Source organism: Plecotus auritus (genome assembly GCF_963455305.1).
Source record: "Plecotus auritus genome assembly, chromosome: 7".
Lineage (NCBI taxonomy): Eukaryota > Metazoa > Chordata > Mammalia > Chiroptera > Vespertilionidae > Plecotus > Plecotus auritus.
In genome coordinates, this window is record NC_137774.1 from 73743771 (window position 1) to 73761352 (window position 17582).

The window sequence follows — 17582 nt, forward strand, 5'->3', positions numbered from 1 at the left end:
AGTGACTGGGCTGAGGACAGACCAGGTGTAACAGGGGGTCCTGTAGGGGCCAGTGCCCTCCCCGGCCTGGGTCTCGGTGTCTCCATCTCTGCCATGGGAATAAGAAACACCTGCCTCAGGGGCACTGCGATGCCCACAGCAGCGGACAGAGGAACCACTGCCGCACGTGGAAGGGCCTCAGAAACTAAGGGAGTGAGAAAAGCCAGACACAAAGGCCACGGCACGTAGGAGTCAGTCCATTTACGTGAAACCTGTAGCGACAGAATCACGGTGAGTGGTTGCAGGGGCTGCATGGAAGTGGGAATTGATGGTAAACAAACGGGCGCAGGAGATCTTCCTAGGGGACGAGAACTGCGCCCCTCAGCGAAGTTACTCACAGTGGCTGCATCATACACTGAGGGGGAGCTTTTCTGATGTCTAAAATAAGCCTCCATAAAGCTATCAAGAAAGGGCAAGAAAGGAAGGAAGACATAACTAAAGAAAAAGGAGTGCGTGGTGGTACAGACATCACTTCCTCTCCCGGCCACCCTCGGGGGGCCAGGGCAGGCGGGGCTTGGAGGTGAGGCCCAGGTGTCAGAAGGCCAACCGGGCTGGGCCTGGCTAGTTAAAAAACGACAACAAAACATCATGGTTCTTGGCTTGGGTGGAATTTTATCGTTCCCTCATCACCAGCTGATCTGAAGCTCTCCTGGGCAGGTAGAGTGTCAAAGACTTATTCTACAAAAGGAGGAAGTAAATTAGTCATTACCCAATTCATGCAAGCCTCTTCAAAGCACGCTAGCCAAGACGGGAAAGGAACAGCTAGCTTAATGCCCTGGAGGCGAGGTGTTCCAGAGTCCTAAGTCAGGCAGGCCCAACCAATGGAGAGAGCCTGCACAGGGGTTCCCTCGGGGAATATGGATTGGGAAGGTTGAGGGGAGCTTTTTTTTTTTTTTTTTTTTTAAATATATTTTATTGATATTTCACAGAGAGGAAGGAAGAGGGATAGAGAGCTAGAAACATCGATCAACTGCCTCCTGCACACCTCCCACTGGGGATGTGCCCGCAACCAAGGTACATGCCCTTGACCGGAATCGAACCTGGGACCTTTCAGTCCGCAGGCCGACGCTCTATCCACTGAGCCAAACCGGTTTCGGCGAGGGGAGCTTTTTGAGAAATGTTCTCTATCTGGACTTAGCGGCGGTGACGTGGGCACCTACTGATAGAAACACTCATGCGGCCAAACTCTTTACATTTGGATGCTTTCTACATTCCTTATGTAAGTTACACCTCAATAAAAAGGGTTTTTAAAACTAAAAATATCACAGGGACCGACATATCTAATGCATCACACGTATAGTGACGGACAGTAGCCAGCAGGCGTTACTGGTGGGATCTGAGTGGCAGGGATCCGGCTGTACCCTATACCATCTTCCAACTTAGCATGTTTAAAATTTTGGCAAACACAAAAGTTCACATATTGTATGATTATGCTTATATGGAATATCCACAATAAGTACAGCAGATTAGTGATTGCCAGGGCTGGGAGGAGGGACTGCTAATGCATGCGGGGTTTCCCTTTGGGTGACAAAAATGCCTTGGAACTAGATAGAGGTGGTGGCTGCACAACACTGCAAATGTACAAAATGCCACTGAATTATTCACTTTACACGATTACTTTATGTTATGCCAATTGCACTTCAATTTTAAAAAATAGGGAAATTCGCCCTGGCCAGTGTGGCTCAGGTGGTTGGGTGTCATCCCACACACTGAAAGGTCCCCGGTTCAATTCCCGGTCAGGGCACGTGTCCAGATTGCGGGCTCAATTCTGTTAGGGGACGTGCAGGAGGCAGCCAACTGATGTCTCTCTCTCACATCAATGTTTTTCTCTCTCTCTCTCCCTCTCTCCTCCTCTCTCTCTAAAAAGCAATTTTTTAAAAATCTTTTTTAAAAGTAGAAAAATTCTACAGAACTTTGGGGTAATTAAATCAATAATGATGTTTTCTTCTGAAAACAGGAAGAGAAAAGAAAGAGAAAAAAGATTAGTGTACATGCAGTCTTCAAAGTGTGGTCTCTTTTTCTGAGTTTGTTCATTCAAAGTTAAAAAACAGCCCTGGCCGGTTTGGCTCAGTGGCTAGAGCGTTGGCCTGGGGACTGAGGGGTCCCAGGTTCGATTCCGGTCAAGGGCATGTACCTTGGTTGCAGGCACATCCCCAGTGGGAGGTGTGCAGGAGGCAGCTGATCGATGTCTCTCTCTCATTAATGTTTCCAACTCTCTATCACTCTCCCTTCCTCTCTGTGAAAAATCAATAAAATATATTAAAAAAAAAAGAAACTTTAAAAAAATTAAAAAAATAAAACAAAGTTAAAAAACAGTTTAGCCTGGCTAGTGTATCTCAGTGGTTGAGCATTGACCTATGAACCAGGAGATCAGGGTTCAATTCTCGGTCAGGACACATGCCTAGGTTGTGGGCTCGATCCCCAGTGCGGGGCGTGCAGGAGGCAGCCAATTGATGCTTCTCTCTCATCACTGATGTTTCTATCTCTCTCTTCCCCCGACCTTCCTCTCTGAAATCAATAAAAATATATTTTTTTAAAAAAGACAGTTCAAAATTATCTCCCAAATACATCCTTGTTAGTTTTGAGTCATTACTCTAAGCAAATAAACAGAGACCCTATTCATACACACACAACACGCAAGTAAAGGTCAGATACATCAAAATGTTAATAGCTGATAGACCTCTCTGGTGGTGGAATTATGCATGATTTTAATTTGCTTCCGTATACTTGTTTACCAGTCCTGAAATGTCCATACTGAACACATTGCTTTTATTAGAAGGAAAGGCCACACCCCAAAAGCTGTTTTCACTTAAGAAAGAACACAAAGTGTGACAGAGTGAAAAGTCACAGGAGGAGCCGGGTAGGAGGGTGCGGCAGAAGGAAAAGGGGCTGGTGGGGTGGGCACTGAGGCAAGGAAGCAGGAGGGGGCCCAGCAGGTGAGGGCAAGGAAGGAGTGGAGGGAAGGGTACCTGGCAGGGAACAGAGTCCCCACTTGCATTTCCTGTCCCCATTTCTCACTGACAGCTGTGCCATCCCCAGCCCACCCAGCCTCTCAGGTCTCTGGGCTGCCTGGGACTGGCCCTCGGCTAGCCCTGGGGACAGCAATGGGGCCAGCCAGACCTACTCCCTCGTGACCTGTCTCCCTGCAGTCCCCTACTCCTCTTAGTCACGCCCTGGGTAGGAAGGCAGATGAAATACAGATCTCCCAGTTACATTATAATTTCAGATAAACAATGGATAATTTCGTACTGTAAGTATTTCCCAAATAGCACAAGGGACATCCTATCTAATAAAAGAGTAATATGCAAATTAACTATCACTCCTCTACACCCACCAGCCACGCCCACCAGCCACACCCACCAGCCAATCAGGAGCGAATATGCAAATAAACCCAACCAAGATGGCTACGGCCACAGAGAGCAGGAGGGAGGCTTGGGTTTCCCCGGCGATGGAGGAAGCCAAGCTTTCTGCCTGCCCTTGCCGGCCTAGGCCTCCACTCAAGGCTACAAAGTTTCAATGATAGAAGATACATAAACCCAAACAGAAATGGCGGCAGCCACGGAACTGGAAAGAGCAGGAGGCTAGGGTTGCCCCCGGTGATGGAGGAAGCCAAGCTTTCCCCACACTCTGGCCGGCCCAAGCCTCCGCTTAAGGCTACAAAGTTTCAATTATAGAAAATACATAAATCCCCCCAAAAATGGCTTCCGCCACGGAGCAAGCAGAAGGCTTGGCTCCGCTCCAGGCTACAAAGTTTCAATTGTAGAAGATAAATAAACCCCAGATACCAGGGCCTCTGCTTGGGTTCCCAGGGGGCGGGGCCAGCCTGCAAACCACCACAGGCCCCTCGCCCAGGCTGCCTCACACCCCAAGGGAACCCCCACCCTGATCCGGGACATCCTTCAGGGCAAACCAGCCAGCCCCCACCCATGCACCAGGCCTCTATCCTATCTAATAAAAGAGTAATATGCAGATTGACCATCACTCCAACACACAAGATGGCTGCCCCATGTGGTCAAAGATCCTGCCCCCATGTGGACACAAGATGGCCACCACAAGATGGCCTGCAAGGGAGGGCAGTTGGGAGGGACCAGGCCTGCAAGGGAGGGCAGTTGTGGGTGATCAGGCCAGCAGGGGAGGGCAGTTAGGGGTGACCAGGCCTGCAGGGGAGGGCAGTTGTGGGGGGACCCAGGCCTGCAGGGGAGAGCAGTTAGGGGCAAACAGGCTGGCAGGGGAGCAGTTAGGTATCAATCAGGCTGGCAGGGGAGTGGTTAGGGCGTGATCAGGCTGGCAGGCAGAAGCGGTTAGGGGCAATCAGGAAGGCAGGCAGGCAAGCAATTGGGAGCCAGCAGTCCTGGATTGTGAGAGGGATGTCCAACTGCCCGTTTAGGCCCGATTCCGGTGGTGGGATCGGGCCTAAATGGGCAGTCGGACATCCCTCGAAGGGTCCCAGATTGAGAGGGTGCAGGCTGGGCTGAGGGACACCCCCCCCCCAGTGCACGAATTTCGTGCACCGGGCCTCTAGTACTTATAATAAAAAACATTGTTATTTGTGTTCTGAAATGCAAATTTAACTGGTATCCTGTAATCTATTTGCTAAATCTGACTATCCCACCTCTGGGATGATTCTGGGGCCAGCTCTGTCACTGACTAATTACCCTGGCCTTCTCTGAACCTCAGTTTCTCCAGCTACAAAATGGGTATAAACTCAACTGCACTGGACTAGTGGAGTTTTCATCTTAGCAGCTCACAGTCTGAGTGCAGCTCCAGTGTCCTGTGTGGTACAGCACCCTTAGGAGAAACTACAGCTCAGGACTGTTGTTATCCTCATGTACAGAGAGGAGAAGGAAACTGAGGCAAGAGAGGGAAAGTGATTTCCCCAGCTACTTCCTCTCTCTTCCTTCAAAAAGGAGGTTCATATGAGTCTGAGTAATGGCAGTGGTTGCATGAGAAGTAAGAGTGATGATATTGATGATAATATTGAGTCCTGCATTGCACCTGCATAATAATCTCATTGACTCAATAATCTCATCGACTCTTTACAGCAGCTTGGGCAATAGGGACCATCACTCTTATCCCTTCAGAGGGAATCACATGCACAGAGAGGTAAGGTGACTTGCCCAAGGTCACACAGTAAATGGCAACGAGTGTCCTAACCACAGGATCCTCCTGAACCTGTGGTTCTCTTCCAGGGGCCCATAAGCGGCAGGAACTTAGTACCCGGGGTGGGGGGCTGGTGTTAACAGCCATAACAAGGTTCCTCCTCAGTTTTTCCACTTCAGCACTGCTGACATCTGATACTGAATCCCTGGTGTGTGTGTGTGGGGGGGGGCGTCCTGTGCCCTACAGGGTGTTTAATAGCATCCCACTAGATACCCATCCACTGCATCCCCTAGGTTGTGACAGCTAAAAATGTCTCCAAATGTGCACACATGTCCCCCAGGGGGCAGAATGACCCTATGTGGGAACCTCTGCGTAAGACAAGACCCTGTTCTGAGTGGGGCTGAGGCTCAGGGGGGTACCAGGTAGGAAGTGTGGGCACTCACGCTCTGCATCTTGGCCTCTGTGTCCACGATGTTCTTCTCCACCTGGTCGGCATTCTTCTGCAGCTGATCAATCAGCTCTGACAGCTCCTTGTTAGAGATGCTGCGGGCGGGAGAGGAGGAGGTGAGCAGGGGAAAGAGGGGCAAGGGCCACGTCCCCACAGGGCACTGCCACCCAGGCTGTCCCCCAGGTGAAGTCACTAAACAAGACAGCACCTGGCGGGGGAATCAGCCCCTGCTCTGGTCATTCACTTGGCCGCTTCTATTTTGCCAGGTTGGCAGAACACTCTTACTCATTTTCCCATATTTTTTATTGAGATGTAACTCACATACTATAAAATTCACCCTTTTAAAGTACATAATTCAGTGCTTTCTAATATAGTCACAAGGTTATACAACATCATCACTATCTAATTCCAGAATATTTTCATCACCCAGAAAAGAAACCCCGTATCCTTTTTATGGCTGAATAATATTCCATTGCATGGATAGCCCACATGTTGTTTATCCATTCATCTGTCCATGGACATTTGGGTTGTTTCCACGGTTGGGCATTATAAATCATGCTACTGTAATCATTCAGGTACAAGTTTTTGTGCAAGCACCCTGATTGTTAAACACCTGATACTTTTCTTTTAATCTACAGAGTCTTTATCCTATCTAATAAAGAGGGAATATGCTAATTGACCATCACTCCGTCACAAAGATGGCTGCACCCACAGCTGAGGCCAAGATCCCATAAGGAGCCTTAACAAGCAATCAGCAGGGACCTGAGGCTACGCCCTCCCCCACCCCCGTGGGGCTTGACAGGGGACCTCAGGCTGCACCCCCCACCCGGCAGGGCTTGACAGGGAACCTCAGGCTGCGCCCCCCCACCCGGCAGGGCTTGACAGGGAACCTCAGGCTGCGCCCCCCCACCCGGCAGGGCTTGACAGGGGACCTCAGGCCACCCCTCTGCCCTGGCGTCAGGCTGGGGGACCTCAGGCCACACCCCCCACCCCGGCACCAGGCCAGGGGACCTGAGGCCATGCCCCCCGACCGGCGGGGCTTGACAGGGGACCTCAAGGTGTGCTTCCCGTCCTGGTGCTGGGCTAGGGGACCTCAGACTGCTCCCCCCGCCCCAGCGCCAGACCGGGGACCTCAGGCCACGCCCCCCACCAGGTGGGGCTTGACAGGGGACCTCAAGGTGCACCCCCAGTGCTGGGTCAGGGGAACTCAGGCTGCACCCCCCGCCGAGCGGGACTTGACGGGGGACCTGAGGATGCGCCCCCCCGCCAGTGGGGCTTGATGGGGGACCTGAGGCTGCGCCCCCCTCCTGGTGCTGGGCCGGGGGACCTGAGGCTGTGCCCCCCTGCCTGGCAGGGCTTGATGGGGACCTCAGGCCATGCCCCCCATCCAGCGGGGCTTGACAGGGGACCTCAAGGCACGCCCCCCGGCCTGGCACCAGGCCAGGGGACCTGAGGCTATGCCCCCTGCCCAGCGGGGCTTGACAAGGGTGGGACTGGCCGGGTCTGGATCTAGCCCAATGGCAGGGGGCCGGCCGGGTCTGGGTCTCATGCAATTTTAAGGTGCATGTGGGTGCGTGAGGACTTGACTCTGAGTCCCGTGGTGCGCCCCAGACTCTGACAGGAGGAAGGTTTTCATATACATTTTACTAATTTTCTTTCATCTCTGACACTTCTATTATAGAGATAGGGCAAGTAGCAATATTAAATTATTTCCTCTAATTAAACCCCTTTTAATGTGCACAAATTTCGTGCACCTGGCCACTAGTATTTAAATAAATTTACTTAAAAGGTGAACTTGAGCTCCCCCCTGTACACAGAAAACCAGAAACCCTTGCCATAATGGAAGTAACCACCAAAACGAATTCCGTGGAAATACTAGTACAATGGCAGCATGAGGTTCTAGCTGGCAGCGTGGTGGCCTGCACAAGACCAAGTCCTGCCCTCTTACTGCACAGCAGAGGTTGGCATGTATCACAGCCAAGCCAGAGCTGTGTTAGCACCAAGCAGAGACTTTCTCTTGGGAGTTCTCAGAACTGCTCTGAAATCAGAACAGCTTTCCTGAGCCATGTTTCTGTGCTCTCTCCCATTACAGGAACCCCGAAATCTCATCACATACCACTCTGGCAAACACTACTGAGGTCGTGAAGACCTTAGCCCTGGAATCAAACGTGGGCTCTGGCTATGTGGCTTGACCAAGCTGCAGTACCGCTCTGTGCCTCTGCTTCCGCGTCAGATGAAATACCTGCACCTTTCACGGTAGGGTGTTGTGAATGGGAGTGAGGTTGTACAGGCAAAGAGCTGCACCTCTAGCAAGTCTCACAAAGGTTTGTGATTGTTGTTGTTAAAGAGCTTTACTGGCCATTTTTCAGCCCCACCTTTGCTGTTGTTTTCTTTAAACAAAGGAAGAAACAGACTAGAAAGGAAAAGCAACTGGGCCAATGTCGCCAGCCAGCCAGATGGTCAAGATTAGTGCTCAGTCCCCCAATCTCCATAAAACACCCTTTTATATTAACTCCACATACCCCAATCTCCATAAAAAACCCTTTTATACTGACTCCACATACCCCAATCTCCATAAAAAACCCTTCTGTACCAACGCCACGGTGGGGCCTGAGCAGCCAAGCAGCCAGAAGTTTCATTCCACCTGCACTCATTAGCACAGCAGGCCCACACTGCACACAGACACAGCCTCGCCCTGTGAGAATTCACCCCTTAGACAAGAAGGAAATCAGCATTTACAGAAACAGTCACAAGAATGAGGCAGGCATGGCAGCTGGGGAGGCCAAGAGGGGCCTCCTAACAGGCTGGGTGGGGAGGGGTGGTCAGGGAGGGCTTCCTGGAGGAGGTGGTGGTAGCTGGGTTCTAAAGGACGAGGAAGACGTGGGTTCATGGGCAGAGGGCTCCCATGAGGAGAGGCCATGAAAGAGACAGGTCCTGGGAGTGTCTCTTGGGTTGGGCCAGGGCAGAGCTCTTAACCCTCAAGCCAAGGGGGCTGACAGCTTTCAGAGTGTAATTTCTCACATCAAGGCCTGGGAGCCATCTGCTATGGCATGAAAACCTCAGATTCTCAGGCATAACCCAGACTTTCTGAACCCAGATCTCCAGAGCTGGGCCCAGGAAGCTGTATTATTGTTGCTGTTGTTTCTACAGGGTCCCCAGGGGACCCTATCCCTCTTGAGTTTGAGGTCCAACACTGCAGGAACTGCTGGTATGGGGAGAAGTCGGGAGGCAGAAATGGGTGCAGCAAACAGAAGTCTATCCATGTCCCAAACCTTGCCTGAAGGCCTGCTGGGGCGGTGGGGGGGGGGGGGGGGGGGCGGGGGTGGGGAGAGAAGGGCAGGGAGAACGACAAGACCCAGGCCACACCTCTGCAAAGTCAACCAAGGAGGCAGCCTTTCCCAAAGTGGGGTCCCAGGAATCCCAGGCTTCTAAGTCACTCTCAGAATGAAGCCTTTGCCAGCCAAGGCAGTTAGGAAAAAACCAACCCCTCCATAAGTTTATGACTCAGTAAAGGCTCTGAGAAGTCCTGCAAGAGAGAAAGCTGGTATTCAGTGGAGTGGCCGGGAAGGCTCAGTAGAGGAGACTGTGGATGGAGGATCTGGGTAAGGAGGGATAAGGGCTGGGGCACTGGGTCATGGGCCAACCCCTATTGCTCCCACCCCCTGACTGGGCAGACCACCTAGGGAATGTGAGCACTTCCTGGTCCCTCAGCCCCACCCTAGCCACTGATCCTTAGCCTGGCCTGTTGAGACCGTGGGGAGTTTCAACCCAAATATTTAACCCATGACGGTGTTGGCCACCATCAGGAACCTGCAGTGTGGGTTAGGTGGGGCCTTCATCTCTCTCGGGCCCAGCCCAGCTGCACCTCTGGGTGTGGGGCCAGTTCCCAATCCAGCCCCTTCAATCGTTGGGGCAAGTGTGAGGAAAGCACCTTCTGGACCCACCCTGGCTGCCCATTATTCTAGTTAAAGCCCAACTGGAAGGGGACATGGGGCAGAGAGGGGGATGGAGACAGCCAGCCCCAGGGACCTGGGCTCCTACTGGAGAGCAAAGGAGGGTTCAGTGGGAGCTTTGGGCCACAAAGGCATGGGCTCCAAGTCCTGTTGGGCTGTTTATTGTTTGGACCATCTTACCCTAACATGCCTCAGTTTCTCCATCTGTGGACTAGGGTAACCACACAGGCATCATGGTAATTTGACACTTACAGACATCAGACAGGTTCGAAGACACTACCCCAACAGTACCCACACCCTAATTCCCTGGGGAGGTTTGTATGCCCCTTTACAGATGAGGAAACCAAGGTTCAGAGATGTCGAGGCACTTGCCCAGGGTCACACAGCTTGTGAATGTGGAGCCAGGATTCTCTCCTAGGGAAGTCTTGCTGTAGAGCAGCCGTCGCCAACCGGTGGTCCGCAGACCACTGATGGTCCGTGAGGTCCGAAAGGTTGGCAACTGCTGCTCTAGAGCCACATGATCAAAAGTAGGCTAATAGCTACTCATGGGAAAAATCACATGAGCCAACATATATAGCAACAACCACCAACAGCATTCTAATAGGAGCTCATATTTACTTTCTACACGCCAGGCTTCCACCCACTTCTTTAATCTTCATTACAACCCTATGAGGTAGGTGTTGGCCCAGTGGAAAATCATTATTTATCACCCCCACTCTACAGATGTGGAAACTGAGGACCAGAGAGGTTCAGTAACTTTCCCAAAGTCACACAATAATTAAATGTCAGCTAGAATTCCAACCCAGGCAAGTCCCTTGTGCAGGACATTAGCAAACCCATGTGACTATCCTGTAAGGGCTCCCGCACACAATAGGCACTTAACATACTAACTTAAAATGCCAAGTGCCCCAGCCCTGGCTCGTGTGCTCAGTGGGCAGAGCGTTGGCCTGGGCACCGCAGGGTTGTGGGTTTGATTCCTGGTCAAGGGCATGTATCTGGGTTGTAGGCTCGATCCCCAGCCCTGGTTGGGACATGTGCAGGAGGCAACCAATTGATGTGTCTCTCTCACATCGATGTTTCTCTCTCCCTCCCTCCTCCTTCTCTTCCCCCACCTCCCTCCTTTCCACTCTCTCTAAAAATGAATGGAAAAAATATTCTCGGGTAAGGACTAACAACAAAACGCCAAGTGCCCCAGACCACAATGGGATACCACTTCTCACCCACTAGGATGGAAATAATAAAAAAAGACAGACAATAACAATTGTTGACAAGGATATGCAGAAATCAGAACCCTCACACGCTGCTGGTGGGGCTACAAAGTGGTGCAGCTACTTTAGAAAACAGTATGGAAGTTCCTCAAAAAGTGAAATATAAAGTTGCCATATGACCCAGCAATTCTATCTACCCAAGATAAATGAAGACATAGGTCCACAGGAAAGCTTGTACACAGATGTTCACAGATCACAGAGCACTATTTACAACAGCCAAAAAAGTGGCAGCAACCAAGTAGTCATCAACGGATGAATGACGCAGTGTGGTCTAGCCACACAGGGAATACAATTCAGCCAGAAATGGAGTGAAGTCCGAAACATGCTACAACACTGAGAAACCCTGGAACCATCATGCCAGGCGTCACATATTGTGTGATCCCATTTATCTGAAATAGCCAGGCCAGGCAAATTCACAGAAGCAAAAAAATGGGTGAGTGGTTGGCAGGGGCCAAGGAGATGGGAGTGGCTGCTAAGGGGGAGGGTTTCTTTCTGAGGTGATGAAAATGTTCTAAAAGTGATTGTGGTGGTGATTGTATAATTTGCTGAATACACTAAAACCCAGTGAATTGCATATTTTAAATGAGTGAATTGTATGGTATATGACTTATATTTCAGTAAGGCTGTGTAAGTGCCACTTGTAAGTGGTAGGGTTTTATTTTCTTCTTCCCTCGGCCTCTGGAGTCAGTCCTTTATCCTGCTTTGCACGGAAGCAGGAGCCTCCATCTCATTGCACAGGTTACACCCAGCGGCCTGGAGGATGCTAGTTAACACTCAACAGAGGGTTGACCATGTACCTGGCTGGTGCTAAGCAAGTCACATATAGAAGAACTCATTTAACCCTACCCTTCCCCCTTTCCCCCCGAGGTAGCACTGTTCTCCCATTTAGGAAAACTGAGGTGCAGAGTGATTAGGTCACTTGGCCACAGACCCACTGCCAGAAAGCAGGGTAAAGCTGAGATGAGAATCCAGGCCTCCGGGGCATGGTTCCAACATCTTCACCCTTTGGGTTTAGGGTCCTGAATGAGAGGCCCCAAAGGGTCCTCATTCCTCCTGCCACCCAGTGGCCACAGGAGCCAACGTGTCCACATAAGAGCTCCAGCCCCGTGCCAGGAGTGCAGGAATGCAGCTGGTTGGGGAGCCCACAGGGAAGGGTGCAGATCCCAGGAGGGCTGGGAACTGGCTGGGCAGGTCCAGCTTTTCATCTCGTTAATAAGCCACAAGGGGCAGCCAGACGTGGCACCCTGGAGGCCATCAGCTGGGCTAATGGAGGCCAAGATACAGCCAGTATCTTGTCCCAGTCCTGTGCCACCCACACACTCACCTGGCACCTCCACCCACCTGGCAAGGGACGGGAATCGGATCTGAGTGGCATGCTGGGAGAGGGCATGCCTAGCCCTCCCTCCACTGAGAAGTTTTACATGGACGCCAGAGCTGCGGGCAGTGGCCGTGGGCACTGGAAGCTGCCTCGGAAGTCATCCAGCCCCACCCGCTCATTACACAGATGAGCAAACTGAGGCCCTCACAAGCGAAGGCACCTGCCCAAGGTCACACAGAGGGCAGTTGGTATCTGGAACCAGACAGGTTCAAATCCTGACCGTGCCAACCATGGGTGTAACCTTGGAGGGGCTGTTGATATTTCTGAGCCTCAGTTTCATTTTCATCTGTAAAATGGGGGTGGTACATCCCACCTAGTTAAGTGAGGTGCGTGAGGAGGGTTAGGGTCACTTCTGGAAACATGAGAATTGGGTTTCAAAGATCACTTTGGGGTTCAAGGATCAAGCTGGAGGTTCAGAGCAGCGTCTAGGGGTGCCAAAGCAGATTTGGATTCAAACTCACAAGTGGGGTGTCACTGCTGTTTCACCAGCACCTAAACAGTGGCTGGTACACAGGTGCCAAATGAAGGCCTGCAATTCGCCTGGCACATTACATTGCTCCCTGAACTGTGCATGGAGTTCTTCCCCAGGGAGCCTGTTCCTCTCCTGGGGATCCCCACTTGCTTCTTTCTGGAAAACGGTAACTTCACAGTGAAGACAGCAAGGTTAACATCACCAGGGAGACGATGCATCACCAGGGTGGGACTCCTGACACCCGGCACTGAGGGGACACAGGATCACATCTGCGGAATCCTTCCCAGTCACACACAGCTTCCATCGCATTGCCACCTTCACACACAGCCTCCATCTCATCGCCACCATCACACACAGCCTCCATCTCATTGCCACCTTCACACACAGCCTCCATCTCATCGCCACCATCACACACAGCCTCCATCTCATTGCCACCTTCACACACAGCCTCCATCTCATTGCACAGTCACACACAGCCTCCATCTCATTGCACAGTCACACACAGCCTCCATCTCATTGCCACCGTCACACACAGCCTCCATCTCATTGCCACCGTCACACACAGCCTCCATCTCATTGCCACCGTCACACACAGCCTCCATCTCATTGCCACCGTCACACACAGCCTCCATCTCATTGCCACCTTCACACACAGCCTCCATCTCATTGCCACCGTCACACACAGCCTCCATCTCATTGCCACCGTCACACACAGCCTCCATCTCATTGCACAGTCACACACAGCCTCCATCTCATTGCACAGTCACATACAGCCTCCATCTCATTGCACAGTCACACACAGCCTCCATCTCATTGCCACCGTCACACACAGCCTCCATCTCATTGCCACCTTCACACACAGCCTCCATCTCATTGCACAGTCACACACAGCCTCCATCTCATTGCACAGTCACACACAGCCTCCATCTCATTGCCACCGTCACACACAGCCTCCATCTCATTGCCACCGTCACACACAGCCTCCATCTCATTGCCACCGTCACACACAGCCTCCATCTCATTGCCACCTTCACACACAGCCTCCATCTCATTGCCACCGTCACACACAGCCTCCATCTCATTGCCACCGTCACACACAGCCTCCATCTCATTGCACACACACAGCTTCCATCTCATTGCACAGTCACACACAGCCTCCATCTCATTGCACACACACAGCTTCCATCTCATTGCACAGTCACACACAGCCTCCATCTCATTGCACAGTCACACACAGCCTCCATCTCATTGCCACCTTCACACACAGCCTCCATCTCATTGCACAGTCACACACAGCCTCCTTCTCATCGCCACCTTCACACACAGCTTCCATCTCATTGCACAGTCACACACAGCCTCCATCTCATTGCCACCTTCACATACAACCTCCATCTCATTGCACAGTCACACACAGCCTCCTTCTCATCGCCACCTTCACACACAGCTTCCATCTCATTGCACAGTCACACACAGCCTCCATCTCATTGCCACCTTCACATACAGCCTCCATCTCATTACACAGTCACACACAGCCTCCATCTCATCGCCACCTTCACATACAGCCTCCATCTCATTGCACAGTCACACACAGCCTCCATCTCATTGCCAGTAGCCAGCAGACAAACCCAAACTGAGGACAGATCTACAAAACACATCTCTGAAATGTCCAGGTCACAAAAGACAAGACTAGGGAACTGTCAGACAGGAGGCAACCAAAGAGACATGACAACTAAATGGGACATGGGATCCTGGGACAGAAAATGGACACTAGGGGAAACTGGGGGGTTAGGAAAAAAGTTTATATTTTAGTTTTAGTTTTTTGTGTTTTTAAAAAGGCTCCTTCTAGATTTCTGGATTTTCCAGAAAACCGCTATAGGAGAAGATGCTTCTGGGTGATGAGGCACCTGGGATGCCCCCCTGTGGACAGGCAGGGAGGAAGTGGGTGCTGTGGCCTGAGACGCCCCACTGATGGGACCCAGAACTCAGTTGTCGCCAGAAATGGCCCCCTCAGCCCAGCCCAGGCTGTGGTCAGGGCTGCAGGCGGGTTCACAAGCCAGGCGAGGTCCTCACAGGGCAGATTGGGGCCGTTTCTCCAGAGACTCAGCCCTGGTTCACTTCTCCCAGGCGGAGGAAGCCGGAATGTGGTGTGAGTCCAGGCCCAGGTCTTGTCCCAGGTATGACAAGCACCCCTGTTTATTAGGCCTGGTCTGCATATAAGACTTCAGGCATAAGAAGGGAGAAACAGGGTGCAGGCTGGCCAGGGCTGGGTCTGAGGACACACTCAGGCACAAACAAGGTTTTTGGGCCTGAGCCCACAGGCATCAGCCCAGAACAGGCACCTCTTTGTGTCCCTGGATGTACTCAGAGCACTGGGGCTGTGGGGAGAGGGCCTGGGAGCCTCACAGGCATCAGGTACCCCGGCTCTGTCCCTGGGAGTTAGAAATTCAATAACCACAGTCCGACCTGCTTTACAGGTGGCCACTCACAGCCGAAGAGGTCAAAGTGGGGAGCTGGGATTAGAACCCGGGCCATGTGACATCCGCTGTGGCCCAGGATGGCCCATGGTCTGGTCATTGAGCCATCAAGTATATGGGGCCCTAGCTGGTTTGGCTCAGTGGATAGAGTGTCGGCCTGAGGACTGAAGAGTCCTGGATTCGATTCCGGTCAGGGGCACATGCCCGGGCTGTGGGCTCCATCCCCAGTTGGGGGCGTGCAGGAGGTAGCCAATCAATGATTCTCTCTCATCATTGATGTTTCTATCTCTCCTTCTCCCTTCCTCTCTGAAACCAATAAAAATATATTAAAAAAAAAAAAAAAAGAATATGGGGACAGAGGTGGCACCCGAGGTCACTGTGGATGCTTCACATGAGCAAATAAAGAGAACCCAGGTGTCTCGAAGGACCCGTTAGTCGCCTCTTGCCTTGGTTCCGTGCGATGCCCCCACCCTTTCCTGCAGTACAGCTATAGGTAGTTACAACCTGGGGGTGAAGGCCGATATCCTGGATTTACATCCTGGCTCAGTCCTTCTAAGCTGTAAATTACTTAGCCTCTCTGAACCTCAGTTTCCCTATTTGTCAATGGGGGTCATGGCAGTACGCACACCACAGAGCTGGGGTGGGGGTTAATTGAGAGAATAAAGTGCTACCTTGGGGGGGGGAGCCCAGGCTCTCTGCTGCCACCAGAGGTCATAGTCCAAAGATTTGGGCTCCTTTTAAGGAGCTGATAAAAGCCAGCAGCGGAGGCCAACGTCAGAACCCACTGGCAATGAGGAGCTAAAGACCCCAGGCTACCCACGCCATTCATACTGATGTGCATGCAAGCGCAGACACGCTCTGGTTCTGTCTCATGGATGTTGTCTCACCCGGGCATGGAGAATTCACAAGGAACCTCAATATTTGGAAATGCCTCCTCCAAGCTCTGCAGGGAGAGGCTGGTGCACGAATGCGGGTAATGAGGCTGCTGGGAGGATGCAGATGCCAGGCCTGGCCTGGTTGACCCATCTTGAGTTTGGGCTAAGGATCGCCTCTACAGGTTCGGAGATTAGAGGGGTACAGGGTGTTTCCATGATGGGGTTTCTGCTGCTCTGGGAACACTCCCCTCTGCAGGAGGGAACCACAGAAGGGAGGGTGGGGAAGGCCCGTCTACCCAGTTGTTCAAGCAGAACCCCAACAACCGCCCTGATCCCCATCTCTTCCTCCACTGGCTCCACCTGGTAACAGCTCTCAGTGCTTCTGTCCTCCCTCTGCCCCATGGCTTCCACCTCATCAAGGTCGCCGCCGCTCAGCTGGACCAGTGCAACGGCCACCCCAACCACCTCCCTGCACCCTGACTCTTGCCTCCCGGAGCCAACTTCAGCACATTTGTCAGAGAGATCTTTCAACAATACAACCAAGCACACACCTATCCGGCTTCAGACTAGCCAGTGCTCCCCAGTGCTCTCAGAATAGAGCTTACCCTCCTGCCCAGGCCCCCAAGGCCCCGAGAACCAGCCGCTCTTGCCCCCAGCCCTCATCCCTGCGCCTGGCCTCACTTCCCAAGTGTGTGGGGCTCTTTCCTGCTTCAAGGCCTTTGCACTTGCCATGCCCTCTGTAGGTCTCTGTTCATGGGTCACCTCCAGGACCACCCCGGCTGAGACTCAGTCTCCTGACCACAAGCCCAGTTGTTCCACTTGGTCTTTCCACCTCCTCCCTGGACCCTATGGCTCCCAGAAGTACCTGCTTTCCAGTCCCCTGCCCCCAGGAGAGACCCAGGCCCTCCAAGGACACCATGAATGGCCAACCCTCCAATCCACAGCAGAGCCCCCCTTGCTGGCTGCCTTCCTCTCTCGCTGAACCAACTGGCCTGTTCTCTCTATCCTGCCTGCAGGGAGGAGGGCTGAGTCAGCTGGCATGGAGAAAGAATGCAGACTGTGGTGTCACTCCAACCTGGGTGTGGGCTCGAGCAGGTTCCTTAGCCTCTCTGTGCCTCAGTTTTCTCATCTGTGAACTGGGAATAAGAATTGATCCCACCCAAGAGGGTTGAGATAATTCAAGGAGATGATCCTTGTAAAGCACCGAGGATGTGGCTGTTACATCACAAAGGCTAGTTGCTGGGGCTTTTGTCTATTTTGTTCTCTGCCATGTCCACAGTGTCCAATACAGACTTTGTCCCAGCAACAGTCAAATGAACTTCTGCCGGTGTTTGGAGTAGCAATGCGTATTATTTTATTGGCCTTCATTTCCTCATCCATACAATGGGATTATGGCATCAGCTGGCCAAGTAGCAAACAGGAAACATATTGGGGGGTTACTATGTCACTTTGAGTTCAAGGCCACCACTGTCCAAAAGAACTGAATGTGCCACATTTGTAGTTTAGCTTTCCAGTAGCCACATGAAAAAAGTCAAAAGAAACAGGTACACTTACCTTTTTTTAAAGATATTTCAT

The 17582-nt window shown here is 52.1% G+C and overlaps 1 protein-coding gene across 3 annotated transcripts in view; it reads right to left on the reverse strand.

The window, feature by feature from the left end:
- The window catches only part of PPL (periplakin), a 50479-nt gene that overhangs the window by 20522 nt on the left and 12375 nt on the right, over window positions 1-17582 (reverse strand). For all 3 annotated transcript variants that reach the window (XM_080678184.1, XM_080678183.1, XM_080678185.1), the window contains exon 2: window positions 5583-5682. In XM_080678184.1, coding sequence (XP_080534310.1) covers window positions 5583-5682 — 100 coding nt within the window. The remainder of the gene's footprint in view (window positions 1-5582; window positions 5683-17582) is intronic.